Here is a 22627-nt window from a genome sequence, read left to right as displayed (position 1 = left end):
TTCTGTCATGTAGTACCACTGAGAACAGTCTAGATCCATCCTCTTTGGAACCCCCTTTCAGGTAGTTGAAAGCAGCTATCAAATCCCTCCGTCATTCTTCTCTTCTGCAGATTAAACAATCCCAGTTCCCTCAGTCTCTCCTCATAAGTCATGTGCTCCAGCCCCCTAATAATTTTTGTTGCCCTCTGCTGGACTCTTTCCAATTTTTCCACATCCTTCTTGTAGTGTAGGGCCCAAAACTGGACACAGTACTCTAGATGAGGCCTCACCAATGTTGAATAGAGGGGAATGATCACTGATTATCTCTGAGCAGAAGTATTGCCAAACTTAAAATGAACAAAGATATTGTCAACGTTAGGCCTCAAACTTCCGCTTTGCAAAGGTAAAAAGGGCAAGCTTTGCAGAGGTATAAACTAAGACTTGAGGTCAAAATGCGCTGCAACCAGATAACACATTCTAACTCCTATAAAGCGAGAAGTTGTGCCCCTGGGCACAAGGTGCGGGAGGCAAACTGCCGCTCTGGTGCTGCACCCACGAGCTGTCAGTTCTACAAAGAGCTGGATGCAATACTTGGTGGTGACCCCACCTCCACTGCGAAGTCCCCTGTGGATACTTTGGTGGCTCGTGTGCCACATTTAAAACAATTGGCTACAAGAAAATAAGTAAGCATAAATTATACGGTCAAAGCAACACAAGGAGATAAGTAAGCATAAATTATACAGCCAAGGCGACAACGCTAACCACATTAAAGATTTGGCTGACCCTAATTTGTCGGCCTGTTTTAAGACACGGCCGACAGATCAGATAAAAAGTACGAAGGCACGGGACTGTGTGTGTGTTTCGGTCATAAGGGAAACCTGACGCACACCCCCTGAACTGAATGGACGTGCACTTTGCGACTGTCTGGACCTGGCCAGTGCGGAAAACAGCTGACTGAAGGGTAACGTATTTTCGGGTGAATGCAGGTAAGGTTCTGGAATAAAGAAGTCTGGTTGCTCAAGCAGAATTGATCTCAAGTTGTATCGATACTATAGTGTTAAGATAGTAGTAAGTAACTGATGAATAATAACTTTACATGTACTTGTGCTTGTCTTCAATATAACTTGCCATTTATAGTAATCGTTATTCAGTGCTGGTCTTTAATCTTGCTTCTTATTTTGTCTGTGTTGTCTTTATTGTCAAAAGTCATTAAAAACCTTTTTTGAGAAATAATCAGTAGTTTTAATTTTTCTTATACGGGCACTACTCAACCTCATTACATCTGTGTTGGGTGGTGGGAAGTAGCGATCACCCAGGGCCCAATTAGGGTCCTGACGAGTGCTTCCCTCTTCCTTTATTTCCACAATCACATCCTTCAATCTGCTGGCAACGCCCTTTCTTATACAGCCCAAAATGCCATTAGCTTTCTTGGCAACAAGGGCACACTGTCGACTCATATCCAGCTTCTCGTCCATTGTAACTCTTAGGTCTTTCTCTGCAGAACTGCTGCCTAGCCATTCGGTCCCTAGTCTGTAGCCGTGCATGGGATTCTTCTGTCCTAAGTGCAGGACTCTGCACTTGTCCTTGTTGAACCTCATCAGATTTCTTTTGGCCCAATCCTCTAATTTGTCTAGGTCCCTCTGTATCCTATCCCTACCCTCCAACATATCTACCACTCCTCCCAGTTTAATGTCATCTGCAGACTTGCTGAGAGTGCAGTCCACACCATCCTCCAGATCATTAAAGAAGATATTGAACAAAACCGGCCCCAGGACTGACCCTTGGGGCACTTGGAGTCAAAGTGAAGGAGCTGCAGAATGCCTCTCACAAGATGTGGGAGGCAAACTGCCGCTCTGGTACTGCACCCACGAGCTGCCAGTTCTACAAAGAGCTGGACGCGATACTTGGTGGTGACCCCACCTCCACTGCGAAGTCCCCCGTGGATACTTTGGTGGCTCGCGTGCCAGTCGAGAGTGGACCGAGCCAGGAGGAGGAAATCTTGGATGAGGATGTGGAGGGGGACCCAGAGGCAGAGAACGACTCGGAGGTCAGAGATGCATGCAGCCAGGAGCTCTTTCCTACCCCGGAGGAGGCTAGCCAGTCACAGTTGTCGGATCTTGGAGAAGCGCAAACAGGAGAGGAGGCCACTGGTAAGTGGATTTGATTTTGGGAACCACTGAAGCAAGTTGTTGGGGGCAGAAAGCAGGCTTATCTCTGTATGGTTCGCGTAACACTACATGCCTAGTCTGAGCGGCGGAATAGGCTGTTGATAGACTCCCTCACTTCACGGGAATCTGCCTCAGAGATCTCCAGGAAACTCTCACAGAGATACTGGGCAATCCACTGCCGCAGGTTCTTTGGCAGAGCTGCTTTGTTTCTTGCCCCATTAATGGTAACTTTCCCGCGCCACTCTGACGACCGGGGGGGGGGGGGACACACGGACGACCACTGCTGCACACAGGAGACCTGTATAAGGACCAGGGCAGAAGCCGCAGTCTTGGAGAAGACCCTCCCTTGATTCCCTGCTCACCCTCAGCAGCGAGATATCTTCCATAATGAACACAGCCTGTGGAAAACATGGGGATAGGAATGATTATCACGCCCCCACGCCCCCCACAAACAGAGTGCTGGCTCTCCTCAAAAGCCATGTGCCCAGTGTACAGTAGGGTCCGGAAACACTGATTTACCCTGCCCCTGCAGCTACTCACCATTTTGGGGGTCTTGTGGCTCATGTGTGCTTGCCTGGGGTCAGCCAGTTAGTGACGGGTACGTGAATAGTGACTGTGTTTTAAATCACTGTAGCAGTGTTCTGTGTGTTGCAAATACTGCTTCTGAAAAATGTTGTGTTTTGGCTTCACAGAGATGACCTTAGGAGCCCCAGCCTCCCTCTTTGTCATCACCGGCTGAACAGCTGCGCAGAATTAGAAAGCGGTCATGAAAAACTAAAGAGGACTTTCTGTGTGATGTCATGATGCACTCCACGGCCAAAAAACAGGAACTGAAGAGTGGCAGAACAGCAAGAAGGGGACCGAAAGGAGAATGCGGCATGCCAGAATGAAGCCACAGAGCAGCTTTTAAAGGTTATGCGGCATCAAGCAGACAAGCTCCAGACAATACTAGCACTGCAAACCGAGCAGCTCTGTGCCTGCCCTTCCCTGCAGCTGCTGTCACAAAACTGTTTCCCATGTGTCCCCCAGACGGCGCCAACACACTCTTATCAACCTCCTGGCTCCAGTCTGTACCCGTGGAATTCCACTCCTCCCCTGTCACAGTCCAGCACTGCAGACTCCCGGTACCCATTGCACTCAACACCCATCCCTCTGCAGTTTGGCACTGCTGAAGTACAATCAGGGCCGGCTTTAGCAGGTGTGGGGCCCCACGCCAGGACGCGAATTGTCTCGCCCCCCTGACTCCGCCCCCTCCCTGCCCCATTGGATCCCTCCCCAAATCCCCGCCCTGGCCCCGCGTCTTCCCCAAGCACGCCGCATTTCTCCTCCTCACCCCTCCCTCCCAGGCTTGCGCTGATCAGCTGTATGGCAGCGCAAGCGCTGGAAGGAGGGGGCGAGGCAGGACGCAGCTTTTTTTTTTTCTTCCCCGCTCCGCCGGCAGTCCCGGACGTTGCGGGGCCCACTTAGGCGCGGGGCCCCATTCCGAGGAATTGGCCGAATCAGCTTAAAGCCGGCCCTGAGTACAGTACCTGCTGCACTATACTCCAAAGGAGAAAGCTGGATATGATCCCTTGACATACACAAATCATTAACTGTCCAGGGACCCCTCCTCCTCCTGGGATCTTCCCTTCCCCCATTCCTCTCAGTGCTGGTGTCGTTTTTTGACTCTCTCTTCCGGTTGTTGTTTTTTAATAAAAGAATTGTGTTGGTTTGAAAGCAATCTTTATTCTATTAATTGAAAGCAAACAGAGCCCTGCAAAGCAATGGACAACTATCTTAAACCTTCATATTGCATCGTCTGCACCAATCACAATCACCTCCTAGCATTACAAGCACTGCACTCCCGAGCATAGCAACAAATATTAGTGGCTTTCAGCTTTAAATTACTGCCTCAAGGCATCCCTGATCCTTATGGCCCCGCGCCATGCCCCTCTAATAGCCCTGTTCTCTGGCTGATCAAATTCAGCCTCCAGGCGCTGAGCCTCAGCAGTCCAGCCCTGAGGAGGAGGTTACTCACCCTGTGCAGTAACTGACGTTCTTCGAGATGAGTGTCCCTGTGGGTGCTCCACTACAGGTGTTGGTGCGTCCCTGCGCCTTCGCCCGGAGATTTTTGCAGCAGTACTCATAGCGGCCACGCATGCTCAGAAGCTGCCCCCCGCTATGACTCTAGGTTAATAGTACGCATGCGTGGCCGGTCTCCTCAGTTCCTTCTCTACCACGGAGGCCCCCCAACTCCGAAGTAGAGGGGAGGAGGGTGGGTAGTGGAGCACCCACAGGGACACTCATCTCGAAGAACGTCAGTTACTGCACAGGGTGAGTAACCTCCTCTTCTTCTTCGAGAGATGTCCCTGTGGGTGCTCCACTACAGGTGACTTAAAAGCGGTGTACCTTAAGGAGGTAGGGACTTCGGATCTGGTAGGAACGCCGTTGAAAGTACCGCCCTGCCCAAGCGTATGTCAGATAGAGGGCCTTGAGTAAGGGCATAGTGTTTAACAAAAGTGTGGTCAGAGGACCAGGTGGCTGCTTTACAAATGTCAGCCAAGGGAACTTTGCGTAAGAACGCGACAGAGGCAGCCAGAGATCTAGTGGAGTGTGTTCTAATGCCGTCTGGAGGTGTAACCCCCTTCATCTGATAGCACAGTCGTATACACTGGGAGATCCAGTTCGAGAGTCTCTGGGAAGAAATAGGCGTGCCTTTGGCGCGCTCTGCAATAGAGACAAAAAGTCTGGAGGAGGTTCTAAAAGGTTTGGTTCTATCCAAATAAAATGACAAGGCTCTGCGAACATCTAGTGTATGCATTGAGGTTTCAAAGGAGTTCGCATGTGGTTTTGGAAAAAAAGTCGGCAGGTGTATGGGTTCATTAATATGGAATGACGAGTGTACCTTTGGAAGAAATTTGGGATGTAATCTGAGGGTAACCTTGTCTTTAAAAAATATCGTGTATGGTGGGTGTGCCATAAGAGCTGCTATTTCTCCTGCCCGTCTGGCAGAGGTAATTGCCACTAGAAACGCTGTTTTCATCGAGAGGTGTAAAAGGGAGCACGTGGCTAGGGGTTCGAAAGGTTGCTGAGTTAGGGCAGACAGTACCAGATGAAGGTCCCATGGGGTGGTCGGTGGTTTAATGTCTGGGTATAAGGTTTGTAGTCCCTTGAGGAAACGCTTCGTAATAGCGTGAGCAAAGACAGACATATCATCAATTCTGTCGTGGAAGGTCGTAATAGCAGCTAAATGGACCCTGATGGAGCTGAACGAAAGGCCGGATTGCTTAAGGCCCAAGAGATAGTCCAATATAATTGAAAGAGGTACCGAGGTAGGACAAAGGTGTTTAGCAGAACACCAATGTGTGAATCGTTTCCACTTTTGAAGATAGGTCTTGCGAGTAGATTGCGTTCTGCTATGTAGGAGTACCTCCTGAACTTGTTCGGAGCAATCTAATTCGCGTTGGGAGAACCACGTAGGAACCAGGCCTTGAGGTGAAGCATGGACAGGTTGGGGTGGAGAAAACGGCCGTGCTGTTGAGATAGAAGGTTTGGGATAAGCGGCAGGGAGATTGGTGGTTGGATTGACATTCTGGTGAGGAAGGGAAACCACGGTTGTCTGGGCCACGATGGGGCAATGAGGATCACCTTGGCTCGGTCCGTTCGTATTTTTATCAGAAACCTGTTGAGAACTGGTATCGGAGGAAACGCATAAAATAGGTTTCGGTGCCATGAGATCATGAATGCGTCCCCCAGGGAATGTTTGCCCAGTCCTGCTCTGGAGCAGAAATTGAGACATTTCTTGTTTTTTGCAGTTGCAAAAAGGTCTATGGTTGGGTAACCCCAGGTGCTGAATACATCGTGAATGGTTTTCTCGTCTATCTCCCACTCGTGGTCCCATGGGAAGCGTCTGCTTAGTTTGTCCGCTGTGGTGTTCATGATTCCGGGAAGATAGGCTGCTGATACCCGGACGTTGTTCGCAATGCACCAATTCCAGAGCTTCATAGCCTCTGTGCACAGCGAATGGGATCGAGCTCCGCCCTGCCTGTTTACGTAAAACATGCATGCAATGTTGTCCGTCATTATGCGTACGTGATGATGCTTGATTAGTGGCAGGAAGTGACGGCACGCGTTGCGAATGGCTCGAAGTTCTAGAACATTTATGTGCAGGGAGGTCTCAGTTGGTGACCATAGCCCCTGTACTGTATGATGAGACATATGTGCACCCCAACCTGTCATAGATGCATCGGTGGTCAGAATGAATGATGGAGCCTGTTGAAGAAACGGGACTCCAGAGCAGAGGTTGGAGTGGACGGTCCACCAATGTAGCGAATCTTTGACTGGAGTAGGCAGGGAGAGAGTCTTGTTTAAAGAGTGCATATTCGGTTTGTAGACCGTTGCCAGCCACGCTTGGAAGCACCTCATGTATAGGCGTGCATTCTGGACGACAAAAGTGCACGAGGCCATGTGACCTAGTAGTTGCAGGCAGTCTCGGGCAGTTACCTGAGGGCTGTCGCGAATAATTGTGGCCAGTTGGTTTATGGAATTGAAGCGATTGGGTGGGAGCGATGCTAGCCCCGTTCGGGAGTCGAGGTCTGCGCCTATGAACTGCAGGTGCTGGGTGGGGCGTAATGTGGATTTGTCTCTGTTTATTTGTAGGCCGAGAGATAGAAAGCAATCGACTGTGAGCCGTGTGAACCGGAGCGCCTCGTCGAATGTTGAAGCTTTGAGGAGGCAATCGTCGAGGTAAGGGAACACTATGACCCCTTGTTTCCTGAGGTAGGCAGTGACTACAGCTAGAAGCTTGGAAAAAGCACGGGGGGCTGTGGATAGTCCGAAGGGGAGTACCCTGTATTGGAAATGTGTGGAACCAAGGGTAAATCGGAGGAAATGTCTGTGGGCCGGATGTATAGTGACATGGAAATAGGCATCTTGTAGGTCGAGGGCAGAAAACCAATCGCCCTGCTCCAGCGCTGGGATTATGGTAGTGAGGGTAACCATCTTGAACTTTTGCTTTTTGATGAATCTGTTGAGCTGCCTGAGATCGAGGATTGGTCGCCATCCCCCATTTTTCTTCTCCGTTAAGAAATAATGGGAGTAAAAGCCCTTCCCTCTGTGTCGTTCTGGCACGACTTCTACTGCTCCCAGATGAAGGAGATGTTGCACTTCTTGGAGGAGTAGCTGCTCGTGAGAAGGGTCCCTGAAGAGGGACGGGGAGGGTGGGTGGGTGGGAGGTAAGGAGAGGAAGGGGATGACGTATCCAATTGTAACTACCTCTAAGACCCACTTGTCGGAGGTAATCTTCCTCCATTGATGGAAGAAAGGTCGTAGGCGGTGTCCAAAGATAGGTGTGTCAGCTGAAGTGGGGGCGTTGCTTTCTAAACCCTCGACCAAGTCTTCAAATCTGCCTATTAGCTGGTGGGGGTTGAGGTGCCCCTGCAGAGTTTGGGCGACGTCGCTGGAATCTTGGTCTTTGACGTTGTGGTTGTTGCTGTTCCTGCGGTCTATGGGAATGTTGTGTAAATGCGGGATAACGTGGCCGGTGGTAAGGTTGGTATCGATATTGCCGTCTTCTGGTCGTAGGTGCCTGGAGACCTAGAGACCGGAGGGTTGTCCTGGAGTCCTTCATTGAATGAAGCACTTCATTCGTGGTAGAAGCAAAGAGTTTGTCACCGTCGAAGGGAAGATCTTCAATTGTGCTCTGAACTTCGCGAGGAAAAAAGGAAGAGGAGAGCCATGAGCCCCGTCGCATGACTATCGCTGTAGCGGTCGATCTTGCCGCTGTGTTGGCTACATCGAGGGCTGCTTGGAGAGCGGTGCGTGATATGGCTTGTCCCTCAGAAACCATAGCTCTGAACTGTTGTTTTCTTTGATCTGGAATGTCATCAATAAAGTCCATTAACTTATTATAGTTTTTATGGTCGTATTTTGCCAGGACTGCAGTATAATTAGCTATACGAAATTGGAGGGTGGAGGATGCATAGACCTTGCGACCAAAAAGGTCCAATCGTTTGTTATCCTTGTTGGGTGGGGCAGAACGAGAATACTGTTGTCTAGCCCTCTGGTTCGCAGCGTCCACTACCAATGAATTTGGTGCTGGGTGGGTAAAAAGGAATTCAGAGTCCTTTGGAGAGATAAAATACTTCCTGTCTGCTTGCTTGCAGGTAGGTAGGCTTGTCGCTGGAGTCTGCCAGATGGACTTAGCGGGTTCTAAAAGGGCTGCGTTAATTGGGAGTGCCACTCTGGAGGAAGAAGGGGGCTGTAGGATGTTCGTTAGCTCATGCTGTTGTTCGGTGACCACGTCCAGGTTAATTCTCAGGTCACTGGCAACTCATTTAAAGAGGTCCTGGAATTTTGTATATTCATCTGAGGGAGTGGGAGGAAGGGGAAGTAATGCTTCTTCAGGTGCCAGCTCCGGTTCTGTTGGAACAGGAGTAGGGCTAGGTTTATCCTGGGAGCGTGGCTGTGTTGCCAGGCGTCTCGTGTCACTGGCATATTTGTTAGGAGACGGCGCTGGATCAGTGTTGCGCCTGGTCGAGTGGCCACGGGGCATGTATTCCCGAGGGTATGATGCCCATGGTGTCCAGTATTGCCATGGTGGCGGGTAGGGCATAGGTGGTGCCATCCAGGGGTCCACGCCCCAGGAGGCAGGGTCCTGAGAGTGGGATGAGGTAGTTTTCTCATAACCCCTATTGCCTTGGGTCCGGGGCTGGGAGTCATGATATGGAGAAAAAACTCCCTGTGGATCTGTTTCCTCCTCACTGGAGGAAAACTGCTCAGATCCTGACTCAGGCATTGAAAAAGAATATTCATTCATGAGCGGAGACTGCAAGGTAGGTGATACCAGAAGATCTGCTGTCTGGGTAAAGTGAGTTAATGAAGCTCCTGCGGGAGATGAAAGCTGAGCCGGGAGAGGCTGCCGCACAGGAGCATTCCCGCGATCGGGGTTTCTGCCTGTGATCTCTGTGTCAGAGTGCACCGCAGGGGTCGGTGCCGCGGTCGGTGCCGGGCGGGCAATATCAGGCTGCCTGGGGTCAGGCATGCTGTGGAATGTCGGCACCGTCTCATTCGCGGTGCCGAACGGTGCCGTAACAGAGGCAGGCAACTGGAAGCCTGATGCCTCGGCACCGGAGCCTCGCGGCGCCGCTGGAGCCTCAGGCGGCTTTTGCGCGGTTCCCGAAGAGCCCGGCTCATGAAAGTTGCTGAGGCGAGGAAACACAGGCAGAGAGATCGTTGATCTGCCTGGAGATACTTTGTGCCTCATAGCCTTGTTTGGTGAAGAAGGGTGTCCCTTCTTCGTAGATTTTTTCAGCTTTTTTGAGGCGGGGGGGCTGTGTCAGGCAGCGGAGCCGGCTTCAACGCCTGGGTCTGAAACTGACCCGATAGACTTTTGAAGGAGGAGCAGTTTAAGTTTGAGCTCCCTGTCTTTCCGTGCCCTGGAGCTGAGTTTACAGCAGTGGGCACATTTTTGGGGAATGTGAGCTTCCCCCAAACATTTTATACACTTTGAGTGTCCATCCGATAATGGGATAGCTTCCTTGCAGGTAGCACAGCGCTTGAAACCTGTGGAGCCCGGCATAGCCGCAGCTGACAGAATTTTTTTTTTTTTTTTTTTTTTTAACAGATAAACGGGGTAAGTAACTATACTAACAGAGAAAACTGACAAGAGCTGGTTACTAAAGGGTAATTGTGGTAAGAGTGAAGGATTTTCTAATGAGTCTGCTGAGCTCCGTCTCAGGCCGGGGACGGTTGAGAAGGAACTGAGGAGACCGGCCACGCATGAGTACTATTAACCTAGAGTCACAGCGGGGGGCAGCTTCTGAGCATGCGTGGCCGCTATGAGTACTGCTGCAAAAATCTCCGGGCGAAGGCGCAGGGACGCACCAACACCTGTAGTGGAGCACCCACAGGGACATCTCTCGAAGAAGAATGAAGCTTTCACCCTTCCCTTCACAAATATTATAGAGCGTACAGCACACGGCTACAAGCATTGGAATATTGTCATCAGCCCGGTCCAGCTTCCCATACATGCAGTGCCAACAGGCCTTTAAACGGCCAAAAGCACACACAGTCATTCTGCACTTGCTCAGCCTGTTGTTGAACTGCTACTTGCTGCTGTCAAGGTGCCCCATGTATGGCTTCATAAGCCACAGCATTAAGGGGTAGGCGGGGTCTCCCAGGATCACAATGGGCATTTTGACTTCCCCTACGGCAGGGGTAGGCAACATATGGCATGGGTGCCAAAGGCGGCACGCGAGCTGATTTTCAGTGGCACTCACACTGCCTGGGTCCTGGAAACCAGTCCGAGGGGCTCTGCATTTTAATTTAACTTTAAATGAAGCTTCTTAAACATTTAAAAAAACCTTCTTTATTTTACATACAACAATAGTTTAGTTATGTATTATAGACTTCTAGAAAGAGACCTTCTAAAAGCGTTAAAATGGATTACTGGCACATGAAACCTTAAATCAGAGTGAATAAATGAACACTCGGCACACCATTTCTGAAAAGTTGCCAACCCCTGCCCTACAGCAATCTTCTGGTCCAGGAAGAAAGTTCCTGCTTGCAGTTTCCTGAACAGGCAAGTATTCCGAAAGATGTGTGCGTCATGCACCTTTCCAGCCCAGCCTGCGTTAATGTCTGTGAAACGCCCACGGTGATCCACAAGCACCAGCAGAACCATTGAGAAATACCCCTTCCGATTAATGTACTCGGTGGCTAGGTGGTCTGGTGCCAGAATTGGAATATGCGTCCCATCTATCGTCCCTCTGCAGTTAGGGAAGCACATTTGTGCAAAGCCGTCCACAATGTCACGCACGTTGCCCAGAGTCATGGTCTTTCAGAGCAGGATGCGATTAATGGCCTTGCACACTTCCATCAACACGAGTCCAACGGTCGACTTTCCCACTCCCAACTGGTTAGCGACCAATTGGTAGCAGTCCGGAGTAGCCAGCTTCCACAGTGCAATCGCTACACGCTTCTCCAACTGCAGGGCAGCTTTCATTCTCGTGTCCTTGCGCTGCAGGGCTGGGGCGAGCTCACACAGTCCCATGAATGTGGCTTTTCTCATCTGAAAGTTCTGCAGCCACTGCTCGTCATCCCAGACATGCATGACGACGTGATCCCATCACTCAGTGCTTGTTTCCCAAGCCCAAAAGTGGCGTTCCACTGTGGCCAGCACCTCGGTGAATGCCACAAGCAATCTCATGTCGTAGCTAGTACGCATGGCGAGATCAATGTTGCACTCCTCTTGCCTTTGTAGTTTAAGCAATAACTCCACTGCCATTCGTGATGTGTTAGTCAGAGCGAGCAGCATACTGGTCAACAGTTCGGGATCCATTCCTGCAGACCGAAGAGGCAGTTCGCACAGTACACAAACCGTTGAAAGATGGCTCCAAATGCGGATGGAAGCATAGGGATTGCTGGGATGTGAAGCAATGCATCACAGGGCATTGGGACAGGACCCAGGATGCCCCACAACCCCCTCCACCTTCCCACAACTCTTAGTGGCAGAAGAAGAAGAGATGCTCTATGGGATAACTGCCCAGAGTGCACCGCTCCACATACCGCATGTGTGAACACACTATTGCGCCAGCAGCTGACAGTGTGAACACAAAACAGCAGTTTCCCTTCAATGCTCTCTAAGCGGCTCTGTAACTCTGCCAGTGTAGACATGAACCTAATTTACTAAGGGTAATACTCATAAGTAGGTAAAATTGTAACCCCAGATCCCTCCAGCCCTTCTGCCACGATTTCTCTGTCTTGTTTCATTCACTCAGGGCTGCGTTTGCCTGGCTTGGAGAATGATCTAAGCCTTCCACATTGTGTTAATAATGAACTGAAAAGAGGTAAGACACTGGGCGGCAGCGGCGAGGGGGGAGGGGGGAAGAGAATAGAAAGAAACAGACAATCTATGCATGGAAGACTTCTTTTGCACACCATTCTTTCTACAACTTTGGTGCCTCTGGTGGGCACCCACCCACTCCAAGACCAGTCCTTTTGCAGACAAACATTCTGAAATGAGGTCTTGTGTTTGTTTTTCTTTTAAGGGCATATACCTGTGGCTTGGGGGAAAACACCAGGAAATTCCTAACTGCAAAGCTATAGAGGCGCTGTATGGGACTAAAATACTCCTAAGACCACCTACAGAGAGGTTGCTGATGAAAGATTTATCAACCCACCATATACTTGTTCTCTTCAACACCTCCCCCAGGAAGCAAGACCAGCAATATCTTTCTTTTAGTCCAGATCATGAAACCAATTCTGAAGCTACAAATGCAAGCAAACACCCTTCACATTCCTAAGGGCCCCACTGAGGCGAGGAAGTTGCCAGCAAGACCTCTTAAGCCAACAATACTGGTTGGCAATGGTTAAGTGAAGCAAAGCCTGAATTTGCATTCAAGCCTCCTGAGGACCACTGGTAGTCACTGGACCTTAAACTTGTCTAGTAGGCTGAACTTTCCAATTACATTATTTGTTCCAGCTCACTCCATTTTTAACTCATTGGTGGTTTGGGATAATGAATGAAGGAGTGAACTCACCATAGAGAAGGTCTGGAATGTGAAATATTGCCAGTGCAGGTAGTACACAGATACTTCCATATGTGTAAAGAATTAGAGTACTTTCCTTAAAGCAGGTGAATATACAGATTTGCATGTCATAACCCTTTTTCAGATGAGAACTGATGTTTAATAAACTAAGCATGTGTGAGACAGACTCCCAAGAAGAGGGCAAAACCTGGAGAAATTAATATACACTGTGCGCTTCCAGCTACACAAAAGGTTCTTTCTAGAGCAGTTGTTTTCAAACTTTTTTTTCTGGCGATCCAATTGAAGAAAATTGTTGATGCCCGCGACCCAACAGAGCTGGGGGATGAGGGGTTTGGGAAGGGCTCAGGACTGGAGCAAAGGGTTGGGGTGCGGGAGTGAGGGCTGCGGGGTGGGGCCAGGAGTGAGGGGTTTGGGGTGTGGGAGGGGGCTCTGGGCTGGGGCAGGGGGTTGGGGTGCAGGAGGGGGGCAGGGCTCTGGGTGCAGGCTCTTGGGTGGGGCCGGTGATAAGGGGTTTGGGGTGCAGCAAGGGGCAGGAGATTGGGGTGCAGGATTGGCATGCAGGCTTACCTCAGGTGGCTCCCGGTCAGCGACGCAGCAGGGGTGCTAAGGCAGGCTTCCTGCCTGTCCTGGCACCGTGGACCACACTGCACCCCGAAAGCAGCCAGCAGCAGGTCCAGCTCCTAGGCAGAGGCGCGCGCAAGCGGCTTCATATAGCTCTCGCTCACAGGCACCACCCTGCACCCCCCACCCCCAGCTCCCATTGGCTGGGAACCGGCCAAAGGGAGTGTGGAGCTGTGCTCAGGGCAGGGGCAGCACACGGAGCCCCATGCCCCCCCATCCCCCTGCCTAGGAGCAGGACCTGCAGCTGGCCACTTCCAGGGTGCAGCGTGGTGTCAGAACAGGTAGGAACTAGCCTGCCTTACCCAGGCAGCACCGCTGATGGGACTTTTAACAGCCTGGTTGGCGGTGCTGACCAGAGCCATCACGACCCAATGCCTTACATTCCGCGACCTAGTACTGGATCGCGACCCGCATTTTGAAAACCACTGTTCTAGAGTAATCTCTTCCACTATGGTCAGTTCCATTGGCAATGAATGGCATGAATAAATGAAAACTCACCTTCTGACACCCTGTAAGGAGGATTTAGTACAGCCTCCATGGTCTCCTCTAATTCACAGAAGGGATTCTCTCCAAATAGTAGGGTATAAAGGGTGATGCCAAGCGACCACATCTCCAGCTCTGGTCCTTGGTACCTACACAAAAACACAGAATCCCACATACACCAAGATATATGAAAGAACACACATTTGTGTATATGTGGTTCTGAATTTCATTTCAAAGTTAGGAAAGTTAATATGCAAATATTTTAGGAGTTCTACACGACTATATAAATGCTTAAGCAGAAAAAATATATATATAAAAACACTTTTAGTTGTCCTATACTGCCTTCATGCACATGCACACAACCCCGACCCTCTCCCACCCTTCTACCCGCAACACTTGGTATTCAGTTTCGCAAGTCAGTGCTAGCAAAAGTGAGAGCACTTATCACTGGGAATCACCACACAAGCTTCCTTCATGCAGCTCTGTATTTTTCCCCACATACAACACTTCCAGTAATTTTAGTCTTGGGCCTCTCCTAAATAGAAACTGATAAATTATGCCAAACTGCAAACAAATTATACAACATGAATTAACAGCCACTAGAGGAACAGCCACCTCGTTATATCTAGTTTCTAGATGAAATCAGAACCTAGCCTTCCTGAACACAGAGGGCTAGTATAGCTACAACATATATCTGGTGATCAGAAGACCAGATTAACTACTGAACTCAGGCCAAAATTACGGCTTGTGTACGTACAGCAGTGCAAGTGCACCAGTGCCACTGTAGCGCTTAGTGAAGACACTACCTATGCTGGTGGGAGAGCTTTTCTCGTCAGCATAGTTACTCCAATTCCCCACAAGGCAGTAGCAATGTCAATAGGATAAGTCCTCCTGTCAATATAGCGCTGTCTACACCAAGAGTTCGGCCAGTATAGCTGCATTGCTCATTCCACACCCCTGAGTGACGTCATTATACTATACCTACATAAGTTTGTAGCGTAGACCAGGGCTTACCAACCAGAGTTTCAAACTACAGGTTAGACAGCTCAGGGGACACCCCTCATCATTCTGAAAAACAGTCTCCCAAGAGAGAGTCCAGCCACTTGACATCCCATCCGGGAAGGAAGGTAACTTGCTTCACACAGAGCTAAAAGTGTGTGACACTCTGTACCTTGGGGAAACACCCTGCATCCCCATGTTCATGCTTATAATAGGATTGTGTGGTATCCAATGCAAAGTTTGGTCATGTTGGGTGTCTTTGGAAGGTTCATGATGCACTGAGCATTGCTGTTATAGTAATGTTATTGGTTGTAATTTCATGTATAAAGTTATGAGGCTGAAAATGTGTCCTCATGGCTTAAAACAAGCCCAGGCAAAACTCTCAACAGCAGAGGGGCACTTCACACCTCATCAGGGCATGTATGGGACAAACCCAGCCCAGCCTCACAGGAACAAAGAACACTGGCCTAGGCAGCAACAAAGGATTCTCCCACAGTATTCTTGCCAGCAAGTTAAAGAAGTATGGGCTGGATGAATGGACTATAAGGTGGATAGAAAGCTGTCTAGATCATCGGGCTCAACGGATAGTGATCAATGGCTCCATGTCTAGTTGGCAGCCGCTAGGTATCAAGCAAAGTGCCCCAAGTGTCGGTCCTAGAGCCGGTTTTGTACAACATATTTATTAATGATCTGGAGGATGGCATGGATTGCTCCCTCAGAAAGTTTGCAGATGACACTAAATTGGGAGGAGTGGTAGACATGCTGTAGGGTAAGGATAGGATACAGAGGGACCTAGACAAATTAGAGGATTGGGTCAAAAGAAATATGATGAGATTCAACAAGGACAAGTGCAGTGTCCTGCACTTAGGACGGAAAAATCCCATGCACTGCTACAGACTAGAGGCTGAATGGCTAGGCAGCAGTTCTGCAGAAAAGGACCTAGGGGTTATAGTAAACGAGAAGCTGGATATGAGTCGACAGTGTGCCCTTGTTGCCAAGAAGGCTAATGGTATTTTGGGCTGTATAAGTAGGGGCATTGCCAGCAGATCAAGGGACATGATCATTCCCCTCTATTCGGCATTGGTGATGCCTTATCTGGAGTATTATATCCAGTTTTGTGCCCATTACAAGAAGGATGTGGAAAAATTGGAAAGACTCCAGCATAGGGCAACAAAAATGATTAGGGGACTGAAGCACATGACTTATGAGGAGAGGCTGAGGGAACTGGGATTATTTAGTCTGCAGAAAAGAAGAATGAGGGGGGATTGATAGCTGCTTTCAACTACCTGAAAGGAGGTTCCAAAGAGGATGGATCTAGACTGTTCTCAGTGGTACCAGATGACAGAAGAAGGAGTAATGGTCTCAAGTTGCAGTGGGGGAGGTTTAGGTTGGATATTAGGGGGGGGATATGTCACTAGGAGGGTGGTGAAGCACTAGAATGGATTACCTAGGGAGGTGGTGGACTCTCCTTCCTTAGAGGTTTTTAAGGTCAGGCTTGACAAAGCCCTGGCTGGGATGATTTAGTTGGGGATTGGTCCTGCTTTGAGCAGGGGTTGGACTAGATGACCTCCTAAGGTCCCTTTCAACCCTGATATTCTATGATTCTATTAAAGGATCTGTTGGACTCTCAAGTGAGTCACCACCCTTCCCTTGTTCAGTTTGGGACTACGATGAGGTAATACTCACCTGATTCTGAAGGGGGGGGGGAAAAAGACAAGAAGGAAGAAAGAACATGATAAAAGGGAGAGACATTTGCCATGCTCTCTCTCTTCCACCTCCATCTACAGACACCACCACCGAGAGACTGAAGCGCTGATCATAGGGGAGAGCCTGGCTGAAGGGCAGCCAGCCAGCCTATGGTGAGAAGCATCTAAGTTTGTAAGGGCACTAAAAGTATTAAGATCAGCTTAGAATGCTTTTTGATTTTGTTTCATTTGACCAAATCTGACTTGTTGTGCTTTGACTTATAATCACTTAAAATCTATCTTTTGTAGTTAATAAATGCGTTTATTCCACCTGAAGCAGTGCGTTTGGTTTGAAGCATGTCAGAGACTCCCCTTGGGATAATAAATCTGGTACATATCAATTTCTTTGTTAAACTGATGAATTCATATAAGCTTGCAGCATCCAGTGGGCATAACTTGACACTGCAAGACAGAGGTTCCTAGGGTTGTGTCTGGGACCAGAGATACTGGCTAGTGTCATTCGGTTGCACAATCCAAGCAGCGGCTGGCCAAAAGTGCTCACTCATGTAGCTGGGAGCAACTTACATGTTAGCAGCCATGCAGGAACAACCTGGGAGTGGGGGTTCTCACAGCAGAGCAGTGTAAAGGCTGGCTCCCAGAGTCGAGGATTGGAGTGACCTAGCAGATCACCGGTACAGATAACACCAAGGGAACATCACAAAGTGACATTTGTTAATTCACTGGTAACACAGTTTAGTCATCAGTCTACTGCAGGGGTCGGCAACCTTTCAGAAGTGATGTGCCGAGTCTTCATTTATTCACTCTAATTTAAGGTTTCACGTGCCAGTAATACATTTTAACGTTTTTAGAAGGTCTCTTTCTATAAGTCTATAATATATAACTAAACTATTGTTGTATGTAAAGTAAATAAGGTTTTTAAAATGTTTAAGAAGCTTCATTTAAAATTAAATTAAAATGCAGAGCCCCCCAGACCGGTGGCCAGGACTCAGGCAGTGTGAGTGCCACTGAAAATCGGCACGCGTGCCATAGGTTGCCTACCCCGGTCTACTCAAAGTAGCTGTTCCTACACCGTGGACTGCACAAAGCGCTTGCTGCTGCCCTGGAGAAAGGACTGGCTTGCCTCCTTTTTTCCAGCTGCTGCTATACATGTCAAGTTTTTTCCATTAGCTCAGTGGTTTGAGCACTGGCCTGCTAAACCCAGGGTTGTGAGTTCAATCCTTGAGGGGGCCACTTAGGGATCTAGGGCAAAATCAGTACTTGGTCCTGCTAGTGAAGGCAGGGGGCTGGACTCGATGACCTTTCAAGGTCCCTTCCAGTTCTAGGAGATAGGATATCTCCATTCATTTAATTTTTTTAAATTTAATTAGAAAGAAGAACCTGGGGAGGGGACTCAGGTGAAAAGCTAGAAACAAGGAGGAACAGCTAACCTACATGTCCCTAATAGTAGTCCTTGCTCCCAGGAGAACGAACTGCAATTCTTCTTCAGAGGCTGAATCCATAACCTGCTAACCTCCACTTGGAAAGGAACGTTCAGAGGAGATGGGGAATGAGACAAACCGATGCCTGGACCCTGTGTCTGGGGGAGCAATGAACCAATCGGCAGGGAGATACATGTAGTAAGAGAGGAAGCCCAGACTACAGGACAGCATGATCAAGGAGAGGACAACAAACTGATCAAGCAGCAGAGAAGTACGTGCCAGAAAGCAAGTAGAGAAGGGGGACAGAATAGGATGGGAATGGGAAATGACAAAATGTCTTTCTTCAAAATACGGCAAGTTAAAGGACAGCTACAATATAAATAATTCCCCGATACCTTGTTTTTCTATGTAAACAATTGCTGTACTTGCCAAAGAGATTTGTGTTCATAAACAGGCTTGAATGGGAGGGGTGATGGGTCACCAAGACCCATCTATTAAGATGTAGATGTAGATAGTGAGAAACACAGAACAGATTAAATTGTGATATGACTCACCTAGACCCTACCAGGCTAGGTATAAAAATCTTAAACCTGCTCCTTAACTTGGTTGTACAGCATGGCAGCCAGAAGCTCACCCGGCATGCTATTTTTAATAAGGCACTGCATGAGCACCACTAGTTCAGCTTGAAGTGGCACTTGCATTCTAATCACACCAGGCAGTTAGTCCCCCTTTGGCTGGGAACATTCACGCTTGTGCTGAGTGCAGAGGAGAATTCCTTTATGATCTTGATAAAAGATGTATGGAAAATGATCAAGACATTTTGAGATGCTTAGATTGCATTTGGACAACTGACCAAACTTAAAGCAGTATTTCCCAATGTGAGGGTGCACCCCTTTGAGGAGGCAAGAAGGACTAATGGGCAGGGGCCCACAGATTTCTCAATTGTTACCCAGTCTCAGCTTTCATTTGAAAGAGAGGAATGAAGTCTCTGCAACAGTAGTGAAGAAAATCTTCAAACTATGTGAGCCAAGTGCAACCCGTGCAGCAATGTCTGTGAGTTTGCAGAGTACCTGAAAGCAGAGCTTTGAGGTGTGAAATACCCAATTTATTTCAATGGGTCTAGCATAGATGCTAATGACAATAGTTTAAACGTCATTCTGTCATTCTTTTGCCCCGGCCTTACAAGTGCATTGCTAACAAGGAACACAAGAGCAGTTTTCACTCAGGTCCAGTACGTACGGATTGCCCAAGAGGACTTCCGGTGAGCAGTACTCAATTGTCCCACAGAAGGTGTAGAACAGCTTGCCAGGTTCCAAGTAAGCAGCTGAGCCAAAGTCCACCAGTTTGATTGAGAAATCTTCAGCAATGATGATGTTCTCATCCTTGATGTCTCTATGGAGGATATTTCTGCAGTGGAGATATCCCACTGCTGACACTAGCTGAAGCACAAAGAGTGAGGTCACAATACAAAGAAGTTTACATGAGGGACACTTATCCAGAATAATCCAGAACACAACAGAACGCTGATAGGCATATTTGGGGGGTTTGTTTACATCTCATCTATACAAGATGAGGAGCTGCCTCCAACTGGGGATGGCTGTCATTGTATTGCAGTAATGCTCTCTGGGAAATATATTTGGAAGCAAACTAAGGTTTTGCGCTCTCCAAATGTGTAAGGTTAGGGTGCCTTTTAGCCATGTTGTTTGTTCATCCCCTGGGGTTAGGAGCACCAATGATTAGTCACAATCCAGAAAGGTTTTTTTTTTTTTTTATCCAAAATTTTGACCAAAGAATAATTTAGTCTTCTCACATTTCCTTCCCCATCACTGCAGGCTTATAAAGTCTGAGTATTTGGGAGTGAACTTTTATATAAATAAGATAACTCACTCCTAAATACTGAGGCCTGGTCTACACTAGAAAATTAGGTCATATAACTACATCGCTCTGGGATGTGAAAAATCCACATCCCTGAGCAACAGTTAAGCCAACCTAATTCCCCATATAGACAGCACTAGGTCGACAGAAGAATTCTTCCTTGCAATCCACCTGCCCGAGAGGTGGTAAACTACACTGATGGGAGAACCCCTCCTGTTGACACAGGTACTATCTATGCTCAAGAGACACAGCAATGCAGCTGCAGCTCTGCAGCGTTTCAAGGGTAGACAAGCCCTCAATCACTTCCTTCTGCACAATTCATTCTGTGATGCCATAATTAAGTATAGCATCACAATTTGCAAACAAACAATTCTGTTAATTTTGTGACACCACAATCCAATCAAGCAGGCAGAGCAGAAAAGTAAGGGGGAGTTTCAGTTTACACAAACCTTTGTGTGCCAGCAGTAAAGGAAAAGTACGTAAAAATACCTGATTTATTAATCAGACTTGGGGAAACCTCACTTAATGTTACCCCACTTGTGGCAGCAGTCTTTTAAAGGTTATTATGGGTGACATTTCAGACCACTAGAAATCAGCCTTCCAAAATGTTCAAGTGGTACTCTCTAAATACCACACACTATCATAGAAACAGAGCAGTGCTTATAGATTAATTGACTAATCTTATCTCAACTTTCCAATGAAATAGGATTTTTGTATTAGCCAAGTTTCCCCCATCATAATTGTCAAACTGGCACATTCTCAGAAACACGCTTTACTTCAAAAGTAGCTCTCACCTGTCTGAATATATAGCTTGCCAAGGGCTCATCCAAGTCAGGCTGATTATCAATGAATGTGAAAAGATCTAGACCCGATCCATGCTTCTCCATCACTAATTGGAAAAAATGTCCATTTTCAAATACATCCAGCACCTATAAATAACAGGCACTTCTTATAATGCTTTTTATCTTTACAGCATTCTACAGACATTAACCTCCAAGAAGGGCAGTGGTAAAAGCATATTATAATCTTTAGGGAATTAAATCTCTCTAAACATACAGCACTGTCAGCATTAATTGCCCAACTTGTAAAATCATCCAGGGTAAGCGGGGCAAGAATTTAGAAAGGGAGCATCAGTTTCTGGTCTAAAGCTCTCGTGTCACCAGATCACTGCCACCAGAAATAAAAAGTCTCCTCTGAACACTGAACTCTGAAGTATACAAGAAATTCAGAGGAAGGCTTCCTCAGTCTTGTGATGATCAGCATGAACCTCCCAAGAAGGGTAAATTTTAACAAAATAAGCTTCTCATGTCTTGAGGAGAATTAGCTATCTTCTGCATACTCCTAAAACCTAAATAGCAGGTAAAGGAGTCAGGAATTCAGTCCTAAATCCTTTACAAGATAAATCAAGACTTTCTGTTTAATGGTATTAGCTACTGTTCTCTTTAACTGCAGGGACAATCAAATGAAGGATTTGATGATCGTGACAGACATCTCAGACTAATTAAAAATCCACTCTTAATTGAAAATGGTCTCTTTCATGTCACTAAGCCAGCATGTCTGGAGGGAATTCTGAACACTGACAGAATCAGAGAACCCCTGTATGGTCTGAACATAGACACCACAGAATTCAGTAAGGCAATGTTACAATGCCCCTAATTCTCCAAAGACTGTTGCAACAATCTGGCTCACATCTATATCATTGCCTCTGAGTAAAGATGGCAAGCCATGCCAAATCTTGCCAAGTTCTTCTGACCTGAATAGTTAGAACGCAAGATTTTTGAAAAAAAGAACAGGAGTATTTGTGGCACCTTAGGGTATGTCTACACTACGGGATTAATCCGAATTTATATAATTCGAATTTGGGAAACAGATTGTATAAAGTCGAAATGTATGCAGCCACACTAAGCACATTAATTCGGCGGTGTGCGTCCAAGTACCGGGGCTAACGTCGATTTCTGCAGCGTTGCACTCTGGGTAGCTATCCCATAGCTATTCCATAGTTCCCGCAGTCTCCCGCGCCCATTGGAATTCTGGGTTGAGATCCCAGTGCCTGATGGGACAAAAAACATCGTCGCAGGTGGTTCTGAGTACAGCCTCACCTCCTCCCTCACTCCCTCCCTCCCTGCATGAAAGCAACGGACGGCAGACAACCATTTCGCGCCTTTTTTCCTGGGTGAACACTGCAGACTCCATACCACGGCAAGCATGGAGTCCGCTCAGCTCAAGACAGCAGTCATGAACATTGTAAACACCTTGCGCGTTCTCGTGGAGTTTATGCTGAGCCAGGACCAGAAAAACGAGGCGAGGAGGCAGCAGCGGCGGCAGCGCAGCAACAAGCATGAGGAGGACATGGACATGGACACGGACACAGAATTCTGTGAAACCACGGGCCCCGGTGCTTTGGAGATCATGTTGTTAATGGGGCAGGTTCTAGCCATGGAACGCCGATTCTGGGCAAGGGAAACAAGCACAGACTGGTGGGACCGCATAGTGTTGCAGGTCTGGGACGATTCCCAGTGGCTGCGGAACTTTCGCATGCGTAAGGGCACTTTCATGGAACTTTGTGACTTGCTGTTCCCTGCCCTGAAACGCCAGAATACCAAGATGAGAGCAGCCCTCACAGTTGAGAAGCGCGTGGCGATAGCCCTGTGGAAGCTTGCAACGCCAGACAGCTACCGGTCAGTCGGGAATCAATTTGGAGTGGGCAAATCTACGGTGGGGGCTGCTGTGATGCAAGTAGCCAAAGCAATCACTCAGGTGCTGCTACGAAAGTTAGTGACGCTGGGAAATGTGCAGGCCATAGTGGATGGCTTTGCTGCAATGGGATTCCCTAACTGTGGTGGGGCGAT

At 48.1% G+C, this 22627-nt stretch overlaps 1 protein-coding gene across 7 annotated transcripts in view; it reads right to left on the bottom strand.

Annotated features, from left to right (window-relative positions):
* PASK (PAS domain containing serine/threonine kinase) overlaps positions 1-22627 on the bottom strand; it is an 86084-nt gene that overhangs the window by 35209 nt on the left and 28248 nt on the right. For 5 of the 7 annotated variants that reach the window (XM_065557063.1, XM_065557064.1, XM_008164878.4 and 2 more), the window contains 3 exons: positions 20573-20707; positions 19143-19342; positions 13796-13929 (listed from right to left, as the gene is read on the bottom strand). In XM_065557063.1, coding sequence (XP_065413135.1) covers positions 13796-13929; positions 19143-19342; positions 20573-20707 — 469 coding nt within the window. Of the gene's footprint in view, positions 1-11121; positions 11469-13795; positions 13930-19142; positions 19343-20572; positions 20708-22627 lie in introns of those variants that run through there. The other 2 variants (XM_065557062.1, XR_010590388.1) reach the window with 2 other exon arrangements.

This window comes from Chrysemys picta, chromosome 9 (assembly GCF_011386835.1).
Source record: "Chrysemys picta bellii isolate R12L10 chromosome 9, ASM1138683v2, whole genome shotgun sequence".
NCBI classification, from domain to species: Eukaryota; Metazoa; Chordata; order Testudines; family Emydidae; genus Chrysemys; species Chrysemys picta.
The sequence above is the reverse complement of the archived record's forward strand: the minus strand, read 5'-3'. Positions and strand labels throughout refer to the sequence as shown.